The 21,648-nt window shown below is 40.4% G+C and overlaps 2 protein-coding genes across 6 annotated transcripts in view; both read right to left on the bottom strand.

Annotated features, from left to right (window-relative positions):
- Positions 1 to 297: 297 nt before the first annotated feature.
- Positions 298 to 18,503, bottom strand: LOC122528646. 5 transcript variants are annotated; one of them, XM_043653996.1, is made up of 6 exons: positions 17,816 to 18,499; positions 9,304 to 9,801; positions 4,741 to 4,902; positions 2,272 to 2,530; positions 1,474 to 1,767; positions 298 to 1,398 (listed from the first exon to the last, which is right to left on the bottom strand). In XM_043653996.1, exons 1-6 carry the CDS (start codon positions 17,852 to 17,854, stop codon positions 1,184 to 1,186), a joined length of 1,467 nt encoding a protein of 488 aa, XP_043509931.1. In that variant the 5' UTR covers positions 17,855 to 18,499; the 3' UTR covers positions 298 to 1,183. The 5 variants fall into 5 exon arrangements, with proteins under 5 accessions (XP_043509931.1, XP_043509948.1, XP_043509955.1 ...); XM_043654013.1 differs by having other exon boundaries at positions 2,272 to 2,509; positions 17,816 to 18,497; XM_043654020.1 differs by lacking the exon at positions 4,741 to 4,902 and having other exon boundaries at positions 17,816 to 18,503.
- Positions 18,504 to 18,656: 153 nt separating this feature from the next.
- LOC122528707 (voltage-dependent P/Q-type calcium channel subunit alpha-1A-like) overlaps positions 18,657 to 21,648 on the bottom strand; it is an 8,203-nt gene continuing 5,211 nt past the window's right edge. Inside the window, exons 5-7 of the mRNA XM_043654105.1 lie at positions 19,391 to 19,507; positions 19,253 to 19,318; positions 18,657 to 18,951 (exon numbers count right to left, since the gene is read on the bottom strand). Coding sequence (XP_043510040.1) covers positions 18,856 to 18,951; positions 19,253 to 19,318; positions 19,391 to 19,507 — 279 coding nt within the window. The 3' untranslated portion in view covers positions 18,657 to 18,855. The remainder of the gene's footprint in view (positions 18,952 to 19,252; positions 19,319 to 19,390; positions 19,508 to 21,648) is intronic.

Genomic DNA, 21,648 nt, shown 5'->3' with positions numbered 1-21,648 from the left:
AAAAAAAAAAAAAAAAAGAAGAAGAAAGAAAAGAAAGAAGGAATTGCAATTGATCGAAATGATTGCCATCGGAGTTCCAAGCAGAATGATATCTCTCAGTGATTCAATCGGTTCAACCTCTTTGGATGAAGAAGAAGCAGAGTCCTGATTCAGTCCGGCGTGGTAGGCTGCTTTCTTATCTATACGTGTGGATCCGTATACTGAGAAAGTAGCGAAAGCGAAACGAAAATATATATATATATATATATATATATATATATATATATATATATATATATATATATATATATATATGTATGTATATAGTAGTAAAAGTATCTCGCAAATCTCTATGTTATGTACATGCAAGTGGCGCTCGGTTTTTCGAACGACACTGCGTACGCTCGCATAAAACGCTGGATGAAATATTGAAAGTCGAAAAATACAAACTGGCCAGAGGCATAGCTAGACGGGTGTGCAGCCCGAAGCGTACAGATTTATCATCGAGATTTCTCTAAAGCGTAATACGAACGTGTCTCCCTTTAACGAGATATTTCTTTTTTCTTTTTTTCTTTTTTCTAATCATTTCGCGGTGATCAAACTATCGCGAAATAGATCTCAGATTTCCTCTCGTCGGCTGACCGTAGAACAACTAAATCTGGGCTCAAAGAAGGGGGCTCGTTTCGCGAAACTGCGAGATTTCGTAATAACGTCGGCAGTACGGCTCGATAAAGTGGCGTTGTGACGCGGTCACGACCACGCGAAACTCGCGTTACACCGCGATGGTATATGGGTGCGGTATAAGAAAATAAGTGACTTTATAAAACCGGGAGAATTCGTGAAATCGATCGAAGTGTATCTCGTACGGAGAGCGGGCTACCAAGATTGAACGAAACGAGCCCTGAAGAAAAGAAACGTGCAACGATATTTCTATGTTTCTTTCGCTGCGTCAAAGCAATTCTCGCGTCGAGACCATTGTCGGCTGGAGACTGTTGCATCTGACGATTAGACAACCACGCTGAGCCACGCGACACGTCATAACGTCTCCGCGCGTAGCAACGTGAACAACAAATCGAATGAACAAACGGGCCAGCCTTCTTCGTAGAATCTGTTCTTACGCAAGAGACGAACAACATCACAGAGTGGCCCTATCTCGCGGTATCGTTGTGACTTTATCAGCGCGTGGTCAGCGTTTCCTGAGGAATCAGAAGCACACCGACGGTCTGTAGAGACCGGTGTAGCCGCACAACCGGGCGCGTAACGCCGGCAACAATATCGCCGCCGCAGAGAGATTGTCTTGCAGTTGCGAACACTCGCAGATCAGGAGGTACATCTTGTCACCCTGTGACATGGACTTGTGCAACGTGATCCGTCTCAGGCCGACCGATTTCGGCAAGTATCGGTACATCATACGGGCGCCTAGAATAACAAACACGACCGCGGTAGAAACGTAGAAACGCTATTAACAATAAACAGTGATAGAAATTGCAATACCGGTCCAATAGAGCCAGTTTTGCTCGAACTTGAGGCCGTCGTCGCCCTCGAACACCTTGAAAATCGAGACGATATAGCCGGTGGACGGAATCGGTGGTCTGACACCAGGTGGTTCCAGCGGCGGCCTCGCTATGGTGGCCACCTCGTTGAACAAGTCCAACGTGTGACTGGCTGCGTACCGAAGGTCCCGAGGATCAAACTTTCTCAAGGCAGCGCATTGCACCTCGTTGTAAAAGTCGACGGGGTCCGTATTCTGTTTGTTTATCAAGTAGTACGAGATGAATGGAAAATCCGCTGAAATCGATTGTTATAACATTATATAACATACGTATTAACGTGTATTATCATATTATTATGTAACATACATATAGCATATATTATCATATTATTATAACGTTACTTTTATTACTATATTACAACGTTACTTTTACGTTATTATAACGTTACTTTTATTACTATATTTTATATATATCTAATAATATATATTACTATATTATATTATATTATTACTATATTATATATATAATATATATTATATTACTATATTATATATATAATATATATTATATTACTATATTATATATATATATATATAATTGTAGTTAATTTCAAACACAAATTCCACGAAATTTAACCCCTTGTCTCACAACATCGAATCGTGATCGTACGGAATTTGCATTTAGATTAAAAATTGCTACAAGTATCTACGACGTTTTCGACTCGATACAATGCAACGAGCTACCTAAGAAGATTGAATAAAAAATCGCAAGACAAGGAGATAATCAGTCGTCAAATTACCATCTTTCTCCATATTCGTGAGCAGAATACTCTGGGAAGCGGAGGGTGCAATCTCAGCGACCAGTTCAGCCGCAGTGTCCCGTTGGAGAACCAGGGGTCGGGAAACTGGAGACTCGACCAAAGGGTCCAGTGGCTCGAGAGGCGTCATGAAATGAGCGAGAACACATTGTTTCGGATCCTCGACTTCGAGGACCGACAGCGGACTTCCTGGTCTTTTTTTGTCCGCGATTGGCGCATGCTGGAACGAGTCGGAATAAAGCTGTGATTGAAACAGAGAATTAATCATTTCGGTGTCATTGAGTTTCTCCGATGTTGTTTAGTTTTGCTGTCGGCGATCCATCAAAAGATTTCGCCACGTGCGATCGCGAAATATTGGCCGAGCGCAAATAAAAAAGAGAGAGGAACAGGTGTACAAATACACGGTCATTGAATCGGCACCGCTCACAATTTTTCACTTTATACGTTTCTTTCATTTTATTCTTCCTTCCTTTATTTTTTCTATTTCTCTTACTCTTTAATCCATGAAACTTGCGTTTTACTTGCGTAATCTTTCGTAGCAGTGAAATTAATCTACCATCATCTCTATGCACACAGAGATTTTTAACAAAGCAAAGAAAAATATTTCAGAATACGCTTGCAATAATCTTGAAATGAAACCTGGGCAAACGAATTTTGCAAATAAATAAATTTCGTTTCGAAAACATTTCGCTAAAAGCACGTTGAACGTTGGAACATTGCGCGAGTGTTGAGCCTAATTCAATGGCCACGGGGGTTCTGGTGAAGAGCCACGCGTAAATCCGTATCCCTAATGGGTTACGCGCGTCATTTGCGTTACGTTGATGCGTCATTTATCAGACTTTTCGTTGTACCCTCGCCTAGCAGGTACGCTTTTGTCTATTTTTACGCGTTTGAGGCTGAGCCAGCAAGGTCGTAGCTGCTCACCAAGCAGACTCTAAGGCCAATAACTCGAGTATTCTGGTTCTAGCGGGCGTATTCTTGATTAATGTAGCTTCGCGCGGATCTCGTTCGAGTGACTTAAAGGGGTTCGCTGGATCTCGAGACGCCACGATGGCGTTAGCCGGGGAGGAATTGTCTGTTTCTGGTGCTGCACGAATTTGGAACTAATTTTCGATGAAATAAAATAAAATTTCCGATTATCGTCGGCTCCTGAGAATTTTCTGTCATCGATGTCACGCCATGAGCTATCGTTTTTATTGTCAAATTCAGTTTCAAAATTATGGAACGAAAAACAGACGAAAAAAAATTCATTCAATTGTTCGTCCAGGAGCAAACGATCGATGTCGAAACATGCATAACACATTTAAGAAGCTTTTGTCGATTGATTATTGCGTTGGCGTTGAACAGACGCGTTGCAAAATGTTCGCGCAGCTCACTGTTGCGAAATATGCTATTGCGAAATGCAGGTGTGTATCAAAGCAAGTTCAGACGTCACGAGATAAAAATGACATAAAGAAAGAGAACACAGGAGAGCTACAGATTGTTCGAGGAAGTTCTGTTAGTATTTTCGCAGAACAATAAAATAGCATTGCGCCATGCAAATCGTGGTATTAATAAACAAAGCCCACGCGATCTCGACTCTTAACTGGTATCGTCGAGCTGTTATTGACGACCATGAAAACTTGAAGTTAAATTATTTACGAAAAGAGACACTCAGAATAACAACAATTAAAAACATAGTTTGTAAATAATTGAGAAATCTTTACCACGATTGTGATTTTAATTAAAGGAAGCAGCTTTTCAATCAAAAAGTAGGAACTTTAATTTTATGCCTTAGAATTTCATAATTTTCGGGTAACTTCTCTTATTAGTTTTATAATGGAATTTAATAATTAATCTTTGTCACATGCAAGTATCTATAATACAAAATAAAATCATCCTAAGTTTTAGTAATTTAGTTTTTTAATAAAATTTAATTAGTAATCTTCGTTACACAGAGGAATCTATAATAGAAAATAAAATCATCCTAAGTTTTAGTAATTAGTTTTATAATAAAATTTAATTGCTAATCTTTATATTCAAATTACAATGCAAAATAAAATAATCCTAAGTTTTAGTAATTTAGTTTTTTAATAAAATTTAATTAGTAATCTTCGTCACACAGAGGAATCTATAATACAAAATAAAATCATCCTAAGTTTTAGTAATTAGTTTCATAATAAAATTTAATTATAAATTATATATATTTAATATTACTAATATATATATATTACTAATCTGTAATATTACTATATTAATATTACTAATCTGTATATCAAATTACAATACAAAAATAAAATCATTCTAAGATTCAGTAATCTGCTCTTTAGTAATAAAATATCTGTCACCCAACGATACCATTCAAGATTCAAGTCTACGTGAGCGAGTCTAAGGGAACAAAAAGTAGATCAGCCATGCAAAAGAACGTTGCCTAATGCGTTTGTCAGTTATGTAGAAATTTATTCAACATACCGGTACTCCCGCTGGTAAAAAACGTTCAAGAGAAGCGAGGGGAATGATGAAACAGTCGCGGTCCAAAGTGGCCAGAGAGATTGGTTCGCCGCGCGGAGGGCTGTTTCCGGAAACCACCAGGGGCGTGTACGCGCCGGACGCACGGTTACCGCTGAAGGAAACCTATGAACGTCATACAATTCCGGATAATTAACTCTGGTGACCTGGCTGAAACTCGTATACATACGTACGATCCGCAGCGAATTGGCCCGGTTCTCGTACCGGGAGTTACGTATGTTACTTAGAATTTCGGCGCACGCGAGCCCTTCGCGTTTAAAATAGGGCTTCTTGTTTTGAAGTTCGCGCATTTTCTACCGTGCAGCCACGAATGAACGTGGAACGCGCATCCGATCGTTCGATTAAGAGACGTCTTTATTATAAAATGAGAATGACAAAAAGAAAATCTACGTTCAACCGGAGAACAATCCTTGTTTGATCAAACGTTGTATGAACAAACGTTGTTTAAAACAAACATGTATTTCTAAACAGTTTTTTTCAGACCTTTTTTTTCAGACACTGCTTAGAGCTGTTTTTAGTAAAACTAAGTTTTTTTCAGTAATTCATTATTTTAATCGACTAAAATCGAACAAAAGAAAGTTAATTTTTCTCGTAATGAGATGTAACTGTTCAGCGAATATAAATTTGATTCCAAAAGAGTGGTTAAAATAAAATTGAATGATATAAAATATAATAAAATAATAATAAATTAAATAATATATAATATATAATCAAATAAATATTAAATAAAACTAGGTTCCATTGAATTCTATTTTATTTTCATCCTCTTTAATATATTTTACTATCGATCAGAGTTCTTCTGTTCTCTAAATTCTAAATCTAACAAATCTACAACGTACTAACATAAAATCTATCGTTACTTACGAAATTGTACATGTTTCTATAATTTTAAATATTCATATGAAGCTCAATCATCAAATCCGGCAAGTCGGGATTCGATTAATATTAATTTTCAAAAAAAAATAGTCTGCAACAGCCAAACCTGGTTCTTCCACAGAAATTTCACACGAAACGAAAAATTCTTCTCTTTTAATACGTGAGATAATAAATGTTCGGAGGATGACAGCGTGCCTCCATGCAAATTGCAATAGAACCAGCTGGTCGCAATGTTTCCTGGCACGCGTAGTGCATTGGTAATTAAATTTATTTCACAACAATGATGCACGCAGCCGAAGCGCAGGATGTATAATTAAAGTTCAAGATCGAGGCCGGGGTATTGATCGAACTATACGCGAGGGCTACTAAATTTTCTTTCGCCCGAGTCGAGGAGCTACGAGGTAAGGAAGCAACTTAGTACTTTTTTCGGGATTTCCACTGTTCCCATTGATTCTAGAGGATTTCAGTTCTCCTGGAAATAAATACCAACGTACACTAAGGATCTTCATTAGAGATTTAACGACGACGCGATATTGTGGAAACTTCCAAGATATTTAACTAATGACAAGTAATGATATATTAATAATATATATAATGATAACATAATACAATATACATATAATGATAATTAAATAATTATTTATATAATGACAATTTAATAATTATTTGTATAATAATATATAAATAATAATAAATTTAAACGTTAATGACAAATAATAATATAAATGCAATTTAATTGCAAATTCTTATGTATAATAACAAAAATCGCACGACTATTTACAAAGCATGAAACAATATTTCCTACACGCGGCTGTCATTCATAAATTCCAAATATCCCCCCTTAATAAAAAGTATTAAGAACACCTAAGTACCCAATTCCGTTTCAGACGTGTGGTTTCACACATATTCAAAATTCTCTCTGAATTCTCTCTGAATCGTAACGATGCGTCTCTCAAACGTTCCCCCGGGCTGTCCTTCGAAAAGAAAATCGCCGTTCATCCGCGGATAAGCATCCGGGAATTCAGGTCCGATCGGGGTCCAGGAGCGGAACGGGCACAATGAGCGTACGGGATATCGGCCACGGCTCGCAGGAAATTTATGGTACGTCGCGAGATCCGCCTTGGCGCGCAATAAGATAGCGAGTTTGCGTGCCGGCCACGAGGATGGCGTAGGTGTAAGTTTATGCGGATCGTTCGGCGCCCCTCTCTCTCTCTCTCTCTCTCTCTCTCTCTCTCGTTTCCTCCATAATTCCACCCGATCGCGAAACTGTCCCGCGTGTGTATGTGTGAACGTGCATTTGGCGTGTATTCCTCCGAGTCTGGTTGCCCTGTTGTTCCCTCCCTTATCTATGTGCATCCGAGGCGTGTGAACTCGCCGCTGAAATATCGTCACGAGTGTCCGGCCTGTGGCCGTGTTTCAGGTAGCCACTCGTCGATAGCTAGTCTCTCTCTCTCTCTCTCTCTCTCTCTCTCGTTCGTGCAACGGGTTACAATCGTGTAATTTGCAACGGGACAACATCGCCGGTTGGAAAAAAAAAAAAAAAAAAAAGAAAAGCGTCGGAGTCACGTTGCCGTTTTCCGTGGCGCCGCTCGTTCCAGACGTGGGAACTCTGCCCCTCGAGCGCCGGTTACAAGCTACAATCGACCGTGATTAGACACTGGACCGCGGATTTTTACGCGTTTGTGGGAAACTCGCGGACGCGTAGAACGTGCACTGAACGTGTTTGACTCTAGCTCTATTCACGGTCACGTTTCGATCTCGCTACCTCTTGCGTATTATTTGTGAAATATATTGCTAACGAACGTTGATAAATTGCGCGTGACGATGTAATGTTAATAAATTGTTCTTTGACAAGATAGTACATAGTGTTTGCGTTTGTAAAATGAAATGACGTTGTGAAATAGTCCCATTCTTTTGATATATGGTTCTTGCATTTAAAGCCAACTCATTTGGACTCGTTTGGTACGTTTAATTCTTTTGCTTTTGATCTTCCTTCTGTGAAAGTCTCTATTGTGCTCAAACTTTCATTCTCTATCTGATTTTTAAATAAATAAGTTGATTCTTCTACTAGTTTTTGCGAGAATGCGTTAATTTTGAATATCGACTATAATAATAAATAAATTAATTGATTAATTTAGTTTAATATTATGCAATTTACTCCTCTCCTTTGAAATTAACATACAAAAGATATAGAAAATATCAAAAGTCGTGCCTTTGCACGCAACTTTCAATAAGCGAAAATAAATTTCTGTCCACGCTCCATTTCCTCCCTAATCCTCCAAAACATTATATTATTCTATCAAGCGCCACAAAGTTATTTTGGCTGCAACGGTGCGAAATTTCATAATGAACAGTGCGCAACAATTGCCACCATCTGAACACAACTACGAGAAATTAAGCTACAACTGTTAAAAATTCCAAAATCGTCGACAGATTACGGCAACGAACGTCGAACGTCGTCCCTGAACGTTTGATTGTGTTTAAACGTATCGTGTTCCCGATTCAGCTCACATCAAAGTGCGTATCTACACGTCGACAAAGCGAAACAAGATTTACGATTCGAATCAGCGTTCGTTTTGTAAGGATTCTCGTCGGGAACAACCTCGCGTCGGAGGGACCCTCTGAAACGGTTCGCTCCGCGGTGGAATTGTCGTCTGTGCAGGGTCGTCGTCGTCGTCATTGATCGGAAATTGGGTTTCTTCGATTGCCACGGGCCTTTGGCTCGTCGGAGGTAGTAGTAGTGGTAGTGGTAGTGGTAGTTCGCGGCTCGAGGGGGTGGTTGATTAAATTTAACCTACATCCCCGACACCTGAACCGAAGTATTTGATTAGACACGAGCGAACGATCACACGTTCGGCCGAGGTGCATCAATCTTTCGGACCGCACCGACGCTGTGGATTAATTCCGCCATCTTGGAGAACGGCAAGGTTAGAAGAGCAGCTCAAGCTGCACGTATACAAAATACGCATTTTGCCTCCTAAATTAATTATAATATTCTCGCGTATAAAATACCTAACGAGTACCGTAACACTACCGTGAAACTATTTACCGATTTGTTTGAACAGTTCCAATCAATCGCGAATATTTTCATAAATATAATTTTAAAGGGTTCCTATACTTTGTATTATATTTGGATATTTTTAATAACTTTCATAAGTAGATTTCTTACAATTGCGAAAAATATTCGATAAGTTTTTTTGTATAATTAATATTGACTTTCATTGAGACAGAATCGTATATATTATTTATATGTATCGTTATACTATTTTAATTACAATCGTGATGATATATCTGGATATATACAATGTGTAGAAATTACTACAATTAATTAAACTTTCAGTGGGAAAGATACTACGAACAAATAATGAATGAAAATCATTAACATGCTCCGAATTTCTGAAACACACGCTTGTGCACAGGTGTACAAAGTGACTAGAAACATGTACACCATTGTATCTATCGTCGTACCATTTACCTGATATTAACTAAATTCAAGCAAGACAGGTTAAATCTCGTATTCGTGTAACTTTGCAAGAGAAACGAAATGCAAAGATGACTGTGAAAGGTACGGAACCGGCCGGTAGAGCATTAAATTAAATTAAACCAACAAAATGAAAATGATGCACGTACCTGTCTGGAAGCGGTCGGCGTGGACGGTTCCGATGGTTCCTTCTGCTGCGAAGCCTGAGCCTGCTTCCTCCTCGGCTGTCCCCCGGCTGCCGATACCTGTGCCGATCCACTGCCCCCTCCGCCGCCTCCTCCGCCACCCCATTTGATCACGTGCGGCCCAGAGTTCTTCCTCGGCGGTGGTCCGATCCTCTCGCCAGGCTCCTCCGGAGGGGAACCGAGGGCACCGCCTGACGGCGGCGAGAGAAACAGATGAGTCCGATAACCGAAGCCCTGGTGCTCGTGATCGGCCATCGACGGGAAGTAGCCGAACTCCCTGCTTCGTCGAATCGGTGCGCGCGTCCCAACGGCCGAATGGCCGGCGCCGCGCATCACGCCTAACCTCGACCCCGTGTACCCCAAAGTGGCTGGCCCGTAAGCGGTGCCGAGGGTCGCGCGACCCTCCAGTCCGCCACCGCCTCCTCCTCCACCACCACCGCCGAGCCCCTTCTCGCTGAAGTTCTTGCGAAACATAAGATTCATGACTGATTGATTGTGACGACGTGACACGGACCACAGGCAGGGGTGCGACAGGGATGATTGCCAAACAGATACAGAGACACAGACAGACAGGTTGCGGCGTGCGTATTTTTTTTTGGGGGGGGGGGGGAGGGGTTTCGTTCTATTTGGCTTCTTTGTTTGTTTGTTACGCAGCCTAGTGTGTGGTTTCGAGTTTTGCCGCGCCGGTGGTGGTGGTGACGGTGCCCGACGATCACGAAAGCGTCCCTAGGCAGCGGACCCGCGTGTTTCTTTCTCCCCTCTCGGCGATTTTTTCTCTCAGCTCGAGGGCTCCGAGGTTCCTTCGTCGATAGTCGTCGACGTTGTCGAGCTTCATTCGCGCGAACACTTGCGAGAAGTTTGATTCCCGACACTTTCCGCGATGCGACGCGATCAATTGGGAAGGGAACGAATTTCGGGGGGATTCAACGTCTGAGTTATCACGTTTGTCAAGAGTCTTGATCTCGAAGAGGAATGGATTCGTTCTGCCATCGCTTCCCCTCCCTCAACGAACAGAAACTTTGAAACGCCAGAGTCAACTAAGTTAGTCGTGTGCCGGAATTTTTATTCCAGTTCCATTCGTTAACTAAATTTCCTTTGCGAACCACCAGTCAGCGCCAGAACGATTAAAAATTCGACTTTAACTCGAACACTTTCCACGGGGCGATGTATTTAACTCGGGGAGGAGACGAAATTTTGAAGAAACGTGGCCTGACACACTCGAGTCATTCCGCGGGTCTTAATTTTGGCGTTCGGGGAACAGAGTTACTCCTCTCAGTCAAAGAAAACTTTGAAAACGATCGTCAATCTTTCGTTTCGCAATTTTCCCACGTTTCTTTCATGCGTTATTCGCTCGCTTGCGAGATGTCACTGACATTCGCGTGATCCTGCTCTTCTCAAACAAGTTCAATTTCGACGGATTGCACAAGTCAACGCACGATTACAGTCAACTCTCGGAAAACAGCGGAACGTAACCTGGCACATTCGAGTCGTCTTGTTAAGAATCTCAACACATTCGCGGTGGGCAACATAGTTACACGTCGTTTCGGAGTCTCGAACTAGTTCGCCTGGCAAACGCACGTCATTTCAAACTAATTTGTACAAACTTGCGAATTTAAACAACCCAGAGTGCAGTATAACTCCTCTCCTCTCGTTTTCTACTTTGAATCTTCCTTTGACTTTAAACACCGTTGCCAAGCCGAGTTTTCTATCATTTTCATCTCCACCTCAATGGCAAAATCCAGCGTCGACCAGAATTCTACGGGACGTCTTTCAAGTTATTATTACATCGTACCTAGTAATTTTTTCCTTCTCAACTTGCGATCTAATTCCCCTTCGAATTTCGAACAAAATTGTACGACCAAAATTTTCCCATGGTCGAATGGCGAACCAACGATCGACTACGAATGCGTTGATCTTTTCGAATGTCTCGGATATGAACGAAAACTTCAGAAACGAGAGTGGTCTCGCGTTCGATCTAGCCTCGTAAGCTTCAGCTCGTTTTTCAGAACTACCCACTGTGGCGTCGCACAGCTCCTACTTTCTCTTCGTCCTCCCCCCAAGTTTCCGCTGCGGGAAAGAAACGCGGTTCATGCAACACCGTACGTAGTCCTCGAGTTATTCGAAAGCTTCGAACCGAAAGCTTGGCTCGCTACGAGATAACTAATCTCTCGGACTCTTTCACCGCCCACTTGGCGTGTTACCATCGTGCGTACGTATCCCCCGTGAGTCTAGAGCTTCTCAGTGCCCGTCCAAGTGTCATCACGCGGGAAATGCCGCGAGGATGCGGCGGAACGACGAGATTTATAAAGCTGGTCGAGCCAACCATGCGGCACCGTCCAACCACGCTCGATTTAGCTCGCCAAACGAATCTCAAGGTCTAGAATTATAATTACGTCTGGGAAATGACGGATCGCGTGTCACGCGAGAATCCGTCGTGGGGCAGATATCCCGGCTTCTATCGTTTCGACCCCTTGCGCGGACCATAACGAGCGACCGAACACGCCTGGATAGAAATGATTGAGAAGCAACGAATTTATCATTTCCTTCGTCTGGGTTATACTTAAATATACTTGGAAAACTGGGAAAATGTTGCAATTTTCGGACAAAAAGGGGTTAACCACTTGCGCCGACTGCGGACCATAACGAGTGATCGAACCGTAGAACAAGAATTTGTCGCCCTCGTTTTCTTTTGAACTCGTCGGTAGGATATCGCTGGACAGAAATTATTAAGAAGTAATAAACTTGTCACTTTGTTTTGCCTGGGTTATACTTAAATATAATTGAAACTGAGAAAATGTTGCAAGAGGTTATAATGAAGACACACGCTCGACTCGATTTCGGGCTCGGTTCTCACGCGTCGTTGGAACAGCACCAATCGAAAAAAATTGTTCTCTCCGCCTGTACTTTTATGCTATTACGATTCCATTACGAAGATTACCAACCGAGAATTATTTATTCGGGTGTTGCTCGTTCGGACGATGCACGGCGCGACGTGAACAAAATTGAAAAGAACATGGACAAAAATCGAGAATTCAGGTATTTGCTGTATGACGATATTGGATACTGGATTCTTGACGCGATTCTTGAGAAACAAATGAATCGAGATCATTTTGGCACGGTCGAGTCTTTCATGATGTTTACTGTGTATTTATTATAATTTACCATTAATAAACTGGCGATTTTTAGGCACCTAGGAATCCGATTCTATCGATATCTATTAGTATTTACAAACTGTCAAGATTAAATTTAAACGATTCATTCGAATTGCATTTTACGTTGCAATAATTTCGAAATGTTCAAATATCTGTGCGAGAATTCCGACTTTCGTCCGAAATTTCACCGTGATAATAGCTCGACGATTCCACGGGTAACTGTTGCACGTCGAAACAACGAGATTTTAAAGTCGATCGAACGACGAATTCCAACGAACGAACCGAATTCTCGTTAGTTTTCGATCTTCGTTAAATTTCCTAACGTCACGATGTTATCCTCAGAGCAAATCGCGGTGATACCTGACAAACGAACTTGGATTATCAATTTTATAAATAATCTTGAACATTTGGAAGGGACGTTTCGTTAGGCAGAACCTCGATTTTCGTTCAAAATTCGACCATTCACCCGCACTGTACAATGATTCGGGGATAACTGTTGCGCATCGAAACGATACATTTTAAAATTGATATCTCAACACTGCGACATTATATCGTGAATTTTAATAATTAACTTTCTCTAATTAATTTTTATGGATACTTCGATAATTCGAAACTTAAAAATGAACTGAATTAAAATTAATCGTACTTGATTTCTCAACACTGCGACATTATATCGTGAATTTTAACAATTAACTATCTACTAACTTTCTATAATTAATTTTTATGGATACTAAAATTTCGATAATCTGAAACTAACTTAAAAATGAATTGAATTAAAATTAATGGTACTTGATTTCTCAACACTGCGACATTATATCGTGAATTTTAATAATTAACTATCTACTAACTGCGACATTATATCGTGAATTTTAATAATTAACTATCTACTAACTGCGACATTATATCGTGAATTTTAATAATTAACTTTCTATAATTAACTTGTATGGATACTAAAATTCCAATTTTCAATAATCCGAGACCAACTTAAAACTGAACTAAATTAAAATTAATCGTACGTTGATTTCTCAAACATTGCGACATTGTATCGTGAATTTTAATAACTAACTTTCTATAATTAATTTTTACGGATACTAAAATTTCGATAATCCGAGACTAACTGAAAAATGAACTGAACGACAAATTCTCTCTCTCTCTCTCTCTCTCTCTGTCCTGTTCCCGATCGTCGTTCCGATTCCCCGACACCGTGACCGGTATCCACAACGCGTTGTAGCACGTACATACATAGCTCGCGACGTTGAATTTTAATTAGCCATTAATCTCAACACTCCCTCCATGAAACTCGGGCATTCGTACCAGAATTTCAAAATTCTATCGCCTCGAACGAACCGAGTCATCGTCGAACCCGCCGCGACGCGAGCAACCACGGGCAACGCGGAACGTGCCCTCCACGCCAGGAGAGGACTGTTTGCCTGACCCAGCGACACTGACTTTAATAGTAGAGCCTCTCGATTGATCTGCCGCAGCCGCAAGGACTGTCTTGTCACGATAGCGTTCGGTGTTTGCGGCGCAGTCGGTGGAACGCGAAAACAGACACATGCACGTTCGGGGGCTCGATACCTGAACGCGGACAGCAAGTCTTGCCCCCTGAGCCAGAATCGTCGTTCCAGATTATATTTCATTTTGCCAACACAGGCTTCGACCCGACGAAAGTGTTCGAATAATAATTTGTTGATCCGGATCGTTTAACCATCGATCGTTTAACCATCTTATTACGGATCGAAGCGATTGGAGTTGGGGGTTGCTCGTTGGTGTTTCGTGGAGGATAATAAGGTCGAGGTCGCCCGCAGGAGGAGATGCCGAGTTTGTTGTTCGAACGAGTTTGAACGATTAACCTTCTGCAAATTACAGAGGAATATCTCTGTTTAGTCCTTCGATTTTTTTTTTTTCTTTTTTTTTTTTTTTTTTTTCTTCTTGTCCAACCAACCGCGACGAGTAGTATTCATTTCATCAAAGTTACTTTTAATGAGACATGTTTTCGATAAACAGGAGAATATATTTAGTTTGCCTAATTCTTTATATATATAATTATTAATACAGTATACATGTATTTATTACTTATTTAATCATTATCTTGTTTTTAAAGATTAAAAATTTTTTTTAATAATTGTATATAATAAATTTTATGAATTTATAATAATCTTTAAAAAAAAATTAACAAATTATAAAATTTTTTCTATTATTAATTAATACTAAAATCACAATTTCGCGAGATTATGAAGCTGAAAATTTTAAAATATATATAGACGTATATATGCATTCTTCAAGTTTCTCATAAATGCATAAAAATCGGCAATCTGACAACAACAAACGACATTCTTCCCCTCTGAGAAGAAAAGAAAACAGAATTATATATAGATTGTATATAGAATCGTATATAGAATATAGAATATAATCGTATATAGATTGTATATAGAATATAGAATATAATCGTATATAGATTGTATATAGAATCGTATATAGTATATATAGAATTGTATAGAGAAATATATAGAAATATTTTTCTATATTTATTAGATTTCTATATTTAAATATTTTCATTAAATATTTTTCTATATTTAGTAGATTTCTACATTTAAATATTTTTATTAAATATTTTTCTATATTTAGTAGATTTCTACATTTAAATATTTTTATTAAATATTTTTCTATATTTAATAGATTTCTACATTTAAATATTTTTATTAAATATTTTTCTATATTTATCAGACATCTACATTTAAATATTTTCATTAAATATTTCTCTATATTTATAGAAATATTTTTCTATACTCGTTTCATTTTTACGTAGAAGTACATGGAAATATTTTTCAATATCATCCCGTGACACGCTGCGCACAATAAATAAACTAATATTCAGCCTGCGCGAGAATGTATGCAAACCTACATGTTCTCTCGACCAACTTCGTGCACGCGGTCTCATTGAACCGTACTGTTCTACGAACTGCACGCGACCGCCTGCCATCGCAAATAGGTTAAAGGATATACGGCGAGTATCCATCGCGAGACAACTGTCCGTAAGATTCTCCATTCCCTGGTTTTTGAACAAAGGGAAAAGGAAAAGTACACCTCCCCGAAGAATACTAGATCCTCTTTTCGGTTCCTTTCCGACCTTCTTCCAAGGAAGACGAGGAAGAGACACGATCTCCCGAGCGATCATTCGTCACGCGAACAAGACATCCCGAGTCTCTTTTCCTGGCGTAAACGCGCGTTCTTCACGCTCGAATGGACAAAACGTCTCCGACGAATGGCGAACTTAGCTGTCCTCTGCACGTGCCTAAAGAAGGGAACATCGACAACGCACGACTAGACCCACAGGTTCTTATGATTTCGTTCAACCGGGACGAGTGTTAACGAGCGAACGTGAACGGAAGCACGACGTCTTCTTCGTAGAAGTTGCAGCGATAATTTACGAACCGAATCGCCTGCAGACGACTGGCAACTCGCATTAACGAGAGAGAGCTCGTGCAAAATACGTTGGAATGGATTGTTAGGTTGGTGCAAATTTCGCGTCATTTTGCACGATCCAACATCGACTGCGCGCGTAGCTTTCTCAGAAACTGTCAAACTGTAGATTTGATCGAAGAATCGAATCGGGGATATAATTGGTTTAATCAGTATTCTTTCAACGAAATTGTTTTCTACTTTCTTTCAGACTTAATGGGAAAATTTATAATTTGGAAATTAAAGAATTGCTTGACACCGAACAGAAATGTTATATTTACATTTGTGGAAAGCGTCAAGACAATTTTTGCAAATTTAAGTTCACGCTAGTACGAGTGCTTGCTGTTAAATATAATTAAATTTCATATTTTTGTCACAAATTTCTTCCTTCATATACGTACCTAATTTATAGTAAATTTCTTCTTCTTGTTTTTTTGTACGGTTAGAATTAACGATAGATGAAAATTTAATTGTTGGCGAATTTTGGCAACGTCGCGTAATTGTAAAAGTTACATATCCACACGTCCACATTCTGAAAATCTTCTTCATTTTGTCATTTCATCGATATTACAAAACTGTCAAGTTGTTTTCAACTGTAATAATTTTCAGTTCCAAGATTTTTGACTGAAGCAAGTAGATTCAATTAACCGAGAGTACTTTCCTCTTTTCACTAACAATAAGCTCAATTCTGGTTACAGAGAGTCGAGCCTCGAGCCTGTTACGTAAATTGTAACGAGGATTTTTCAATATTGAACTGAAATGTGTGACACGATAGATAAAGCTGAATAGCTTGGATTTAACTATCGTTATCAGTGGATCAGTGGATTTTTATATAACTGAATAAATATACAAATAGAAATTGAGAGATTTCCTGTTCACTTCGAGACATTCAGTGTTACGCTATTTCCCTTTAAAAACCTAAACAGTAGCTCAACCTAATTTTACTTTGAAGCACTCGTTTGTGTATATTATTACACGCAATTCTTTCGCATTAATATTCAAATTACATAGTATTCGAAATATATTCTAATAAATATTATTTAAATGCATAAAAAGTCCTCATTTCCGGTTAACCAAACTCGAGGATACGATGGGGTAGCTCTGTGACTGAGGCAGGGATCTTGATTCCAGGTTATTCTCGAGTAAACAAAGAAAGAAAGAAAAAAGAAAGAAACAAACACGCGATCCCTCGCGATGAAGAGCCACCTTCGGTGCTGCTTTCGTTCGTCTGTCGAGGAAAAATATACGCACGTACACGCCGGACCCTCTCTCAACATGGAAAGCGAACAGCAAGCAACAGTTATCGGTTATCGACTACGAATAACGGTCATTAACACATTCAGTGCCGCGGTGGATCTCGCAATCGCCGAACCAACCACGCCAAACTGCACGCGTAATTTGCGTGTAACGACACATACACACATACAGAGGAACTACACCGCGGCACTCGACGCGTCGATGCAGAGAAACAATATGAGTCACCAGCACGAGCTCGACGGAGATTAATCTTACAATTAGCGAGTAAACAACTGATACTGCTACTGGTCTACTGCCCAAAAGTACAGAGCGAAGCGTGTCAAAAAAAAATAAAAAAAAGAGACAAGAAAATAAAAACGAGAACCACATGGGTAAGATTCCTAGGCGGTCGATACTTGGTTAATATATTATCGCAAACACGAACGAACAAGATAGAAGGGGGTCGATCAACGACATAACAATGTTATATACCAGGACTTGGAGGAAAGGCAGTGGGTAACGGCTGTATGTACAGGCACGGGATCTACTCCACCGGAGACACAATTAGAAAGACACAGATCACACGAGCACCACTACGTCCGTCCCAGACGCCGGTTCGTCGGTACCACCAATTCACAAGGCATCGACGGTACACACACGGACATGCGTTTGTTTGCGACGAGCACAGCACAAGAGTACAAACGGATCGATGCTGCGCTTACGAGAGGCACGTAACTCGCGATCGAAACTGGTGAGTTCACGCGGAAACGGGTGAAAACTGCTCTGATCAGCAGGCTACGATTGAATTGACGAGACCACTTCCGGTTCAACTGAAGTTTCGCGGTGTGTCGCGAACCGAAACTTAGTAGTCGTAGGTGAAAGAGAGACGCGATCGCGAGACACGTGTGTGTATGTGTATGTGTATGTGTTGGTTGTGCGCTAAATCGATGCGGTATTGAAATATTCACCGGTCGACGAGGGGGGTAAAGAGGGGGGGAGGGCAGTTGTGTATGTGTGTCGCGTAGCGTCAAGGCCTCTGTGCCGGCGAACACTCGTTATCTCCGACCCTGGGTCAACCGTGATTCTTCCTCGTCGTGTTCACCACCGCGTTGTTGCAACGCGCCGCGGAGCTCGATCGCGGATGGATCGATCGATCGATCCGACCGTGCAACCACGTGTGTGTCCTCGGCGATTAACTTCAGTCGGCGAGAGTGAGGGTAGGTTCGCCACGCGACCGACAGCCTCGCACTGAGCGTGCACGAGGCGTCGCGACGCTGACCAGGCCCGATGACGTCGGCCTGCCCGCTCCGCCGATTCTTCTGACCGCCCTGAGCGCGCGGCGTATCCACCACCGCGAAAACGCGATGGAATTTTGGATCAACGAACCACGTCGCGACAGAGACGGAGGCGGAGGTTGTTACGTTGTTACGTAAGGACGATCGGTTTTCAATATTTCGTCGTGTTTTTTTTTTTTTTTTTTTTTTTTTTCTTTTTCCATTCGCTTCACGCTCCTTTTGCACGTTGTTCATTGAAGGATATACGAAATACGATTATTATTATTATTATTATTCGAGGCAAATGAAATCACGTGACGGATCGGTAGCTTTCTCGTCGACAAAAGTTCACTTTAGCCCAACTTCGAACTTGCTCCGTTTAGCTGCTCGACTCACCGAAAAAGCAACATAAGACCAGCGAAGAAGGACTGAAAGTTGTTGTGATCATCGATCGCTGTTCCTGGATCGTTCGATATATTTCCAAAGACCTGACAACGGAATTTCATGATCACTAACTGGCTCCACACACGATTTATCGGTTTAACATTTCGCTCCTGTAAATAGTCGTCGCTCGACCTATATCCCGGACCGAGCTGACTCCAATGTCGACGCACTTTTCAACTCGTCGCGCATTGGAAACTCTCAGTGCGACTCGGCAGTCGTGTCCGCATGATAATTGTGTTCAGACGGAATTGAAGAAAAAAAAAAAAAAAAAAAACAAAATATAACAATAATCCCGAGCGTGTGTAACGAACGCCGAAGTAATTCCTCCGACGGAAAGATACATACCTGCATACCGATGATCGCGTAGATGAAAAACAACATCGCTATGAGGAGACAAACGTAAGGCAGAGCCTGCAACGAAGCTCGAATTAGACTCCGACATGTCGAGAGGTTTTGCGAGAACGTTTCTCGCGGTTCACTTACTTTGAAGGATTGTACAAAGGTCCAGAGCAAAATTCGTATCGTGTAGCCCTGCCTGAGTAGCTTGATCAGCCTGGCCGCGCGGAACAGCCTCAGGAAGCCGACGTTGATAAAGTTCTCCTGCAGTGGACAGAGGAAATTGCACTTAATCTCCAAAAATGCCGGCCCCTTATCACGATACGGGCAGCGCCTCGCGCGTGTAGCGTCACGATGCGACGAACCTGCTTCAAACTCGCTTTAAACGCTTGTTCAAATGCTGGTCCTCGACACCGTTCCGATGCACGAACGAAGCTACGGGAAAATCAGCAGGAATCCTATGGTGGTTCCCTTGTCCCGACGTAAGTCTTTCATATTGAAATATACAGGATGTACGCGTCAAGTTTTGTCACCATTTTTTAGGCATTTCCGGTAGTGCAATTAAAAAAATGTTTCAGATTCAAGATTTTTTTTAGTATTTGATATGGATTACATGTTCCTATATTCTTAAATCTCAAACAATGCTTTTTGACGTAAAAAAGTCAAGGTCACGAGGTCACCATATGTTTTTGATATCATAGGATTGTTGCTGATGTCGAGACGAATTGAACAGTGACTTTGAAATGACCTTAAAACCATGATGCAGAACTCTGCTCTGTGTATTAGACTTTTCGTTGTTGCTATGATTACGCCGGCTCTGTTTACTTTCTGTCGCTTCCCATACGTACAGAGCGGTGCTCTGTATCATAGTTTAAGGTCACTTCAAAGTCACGGTATATGCTACACTGTTGGATTATAGTCACAACATCAGCAACAATCCTAAGATATCAAAAACACATGGTGCCGTTTAAAAAAAGTCAAGGCGATCTTGACCTTTTTACGTAGAAAGCATTTCTTGAGATTTAAGAACATTATGGGAACATGTAGCCCGTATCAAATACTGAAAAAATCTTGTTTGAAACATTTTTTAATTGCACTACCGGAAATGCACTAAAAACTGGTGACAAAACTTAACGCGTACACCCTGTATATTACTCGTTTATCTGGACGTTTAACTGATTCCAACGTGATTTCAACGCGGCAACGTTTTGACTTTTCAAAGCGTTAGAATCACGGTATGTCAAGCTAATCTGATGTTCGGTATGTCGTCCGTTAAACCCATTTGCTGTAGCCAGGCGTCTATCGAGCGAGCACGGCGTGAACATCGTGAAAATTTTAATCGCGCGTTAATACCGCATCCATATGCCATACGAGGTTGGTTTGTTGCTCGTGTTTGTTGCTGCTGCCATGTGTATTCGCGTAAAAAGTATATGTCGTGTGCAGTAGTGGTAAGAAGTATGTCGAGAATGTTTGTACGCTATATGAGCGAAAATTCGCAAGTGTATGCGAACGAACGAGCAACCGTGATTTTGTTCGTTCATTGGGATAACAAAGACTCGTGCGTAAATATATAACTTATACAGGGTGTGTCTCGTAACGTGACGACATCAAATAATTCATAAAATATTTGTTGTACGAAAAAAATGTTCAGATAGAAATTGCATGATTTCCATGGGGACATGTAGTATTGTAATCAGTTGTATTTTGCTTTTTTTATCAGTATATGAAGGTCACCTTCAATTTTTTTAATATTTCTTTCCGAATTCGGATAAAGCGTTGAATTCTAAATAAAAACGTATTACACCAAATAGGGTCCAAAATACATAGTTACTGCGATTAACGACCTTTTTCTAATACAATGTAAAAAAATATTTTTGCTAATATCTCAGTAACTATATATTTTAAACCCTATTTGGTGTAATATTTTTTTACGTAGAATTCAACGCTCTGTCCAAATTCCGGAAGAAATATTAACTATTCCATTAAAAAAAAATTGAAGGTGACCTTCATACCTCGATAAAAAAGAAAAATAACAACAAAAATTTTTTATGTAGAATTCAACGCTTTATCCGAATTCAGGAAGAAATATTAACTATTCCATTTAAAAAAAATTCAAGGTAACCTTCATACCTCGATAAAAAAGCAAAATAAAACTGATTACAAGACTATATGTCCCCATGGAAGTCTGGCAACTTCTATCTGAACATTTTTTCATACAACAAATATTTTATGAGTTATTCGATGTCGTCACGTTACGAGACTCATATACTGAGTGTTTCGTAACTTGTGGGACCCACTTCGTGAGCTGATTGTACGTCTAAAAGTAATGGAAAAAAGTCATATAAATATATGTCCTATCTGTCTTCGTTTATGAGATATAATGAATTTTATAAACAGAGCAAACT

This window comes from Frieseomelitta varia, unplaced genomic scaffold (assembly GCF_011392965.1).
Source record: "Frieseomelitta varia isolate USP_RPSP 00005682 unplaced genomic scaffold, Fvar_1.2 scaffold_129, whole genome shotgun sequence".
Taxonomy (NCBI): domain Eukaryota; kingdom Metazoa; phylum Arthropoda; class Insecta; order Hymenoptera; family Apidae; genus Frieseomelitta; species Frieseomelitta varia.
Note: the sequence above shows the minus strand (reverse complement) of the source record. Positions and strands in the feature narration are given on the sequence as shown.

What these genes read in the sequence shown, in the direction of transcription:
- LOC122528646 (XM_043653996.1), bottom strand. Translation starts at nt 17,854, where the DNA reads ATGTCCGTGTGTGTACCGTCGATGCCTTGTGAATTGGTG. An exon ending in CGATGCCTTGTGAATTGGTG is followed by an intron (nt 9,802 to 17,815) that starts GTACCGACGAAC and finishes ATGTTTCGCAAG; the next exon opens with AACTTCAGCGAGAAGGGGCT. An exon ending in CGCCGACCGCTTCCAGACAG is followed by an intron (nt 4,903 to 9,303) that starts GTACGTGCATCA and finishes TGACGTTCATAG; the next exon opens with GTTTCCTTCAGCGGTAACCG.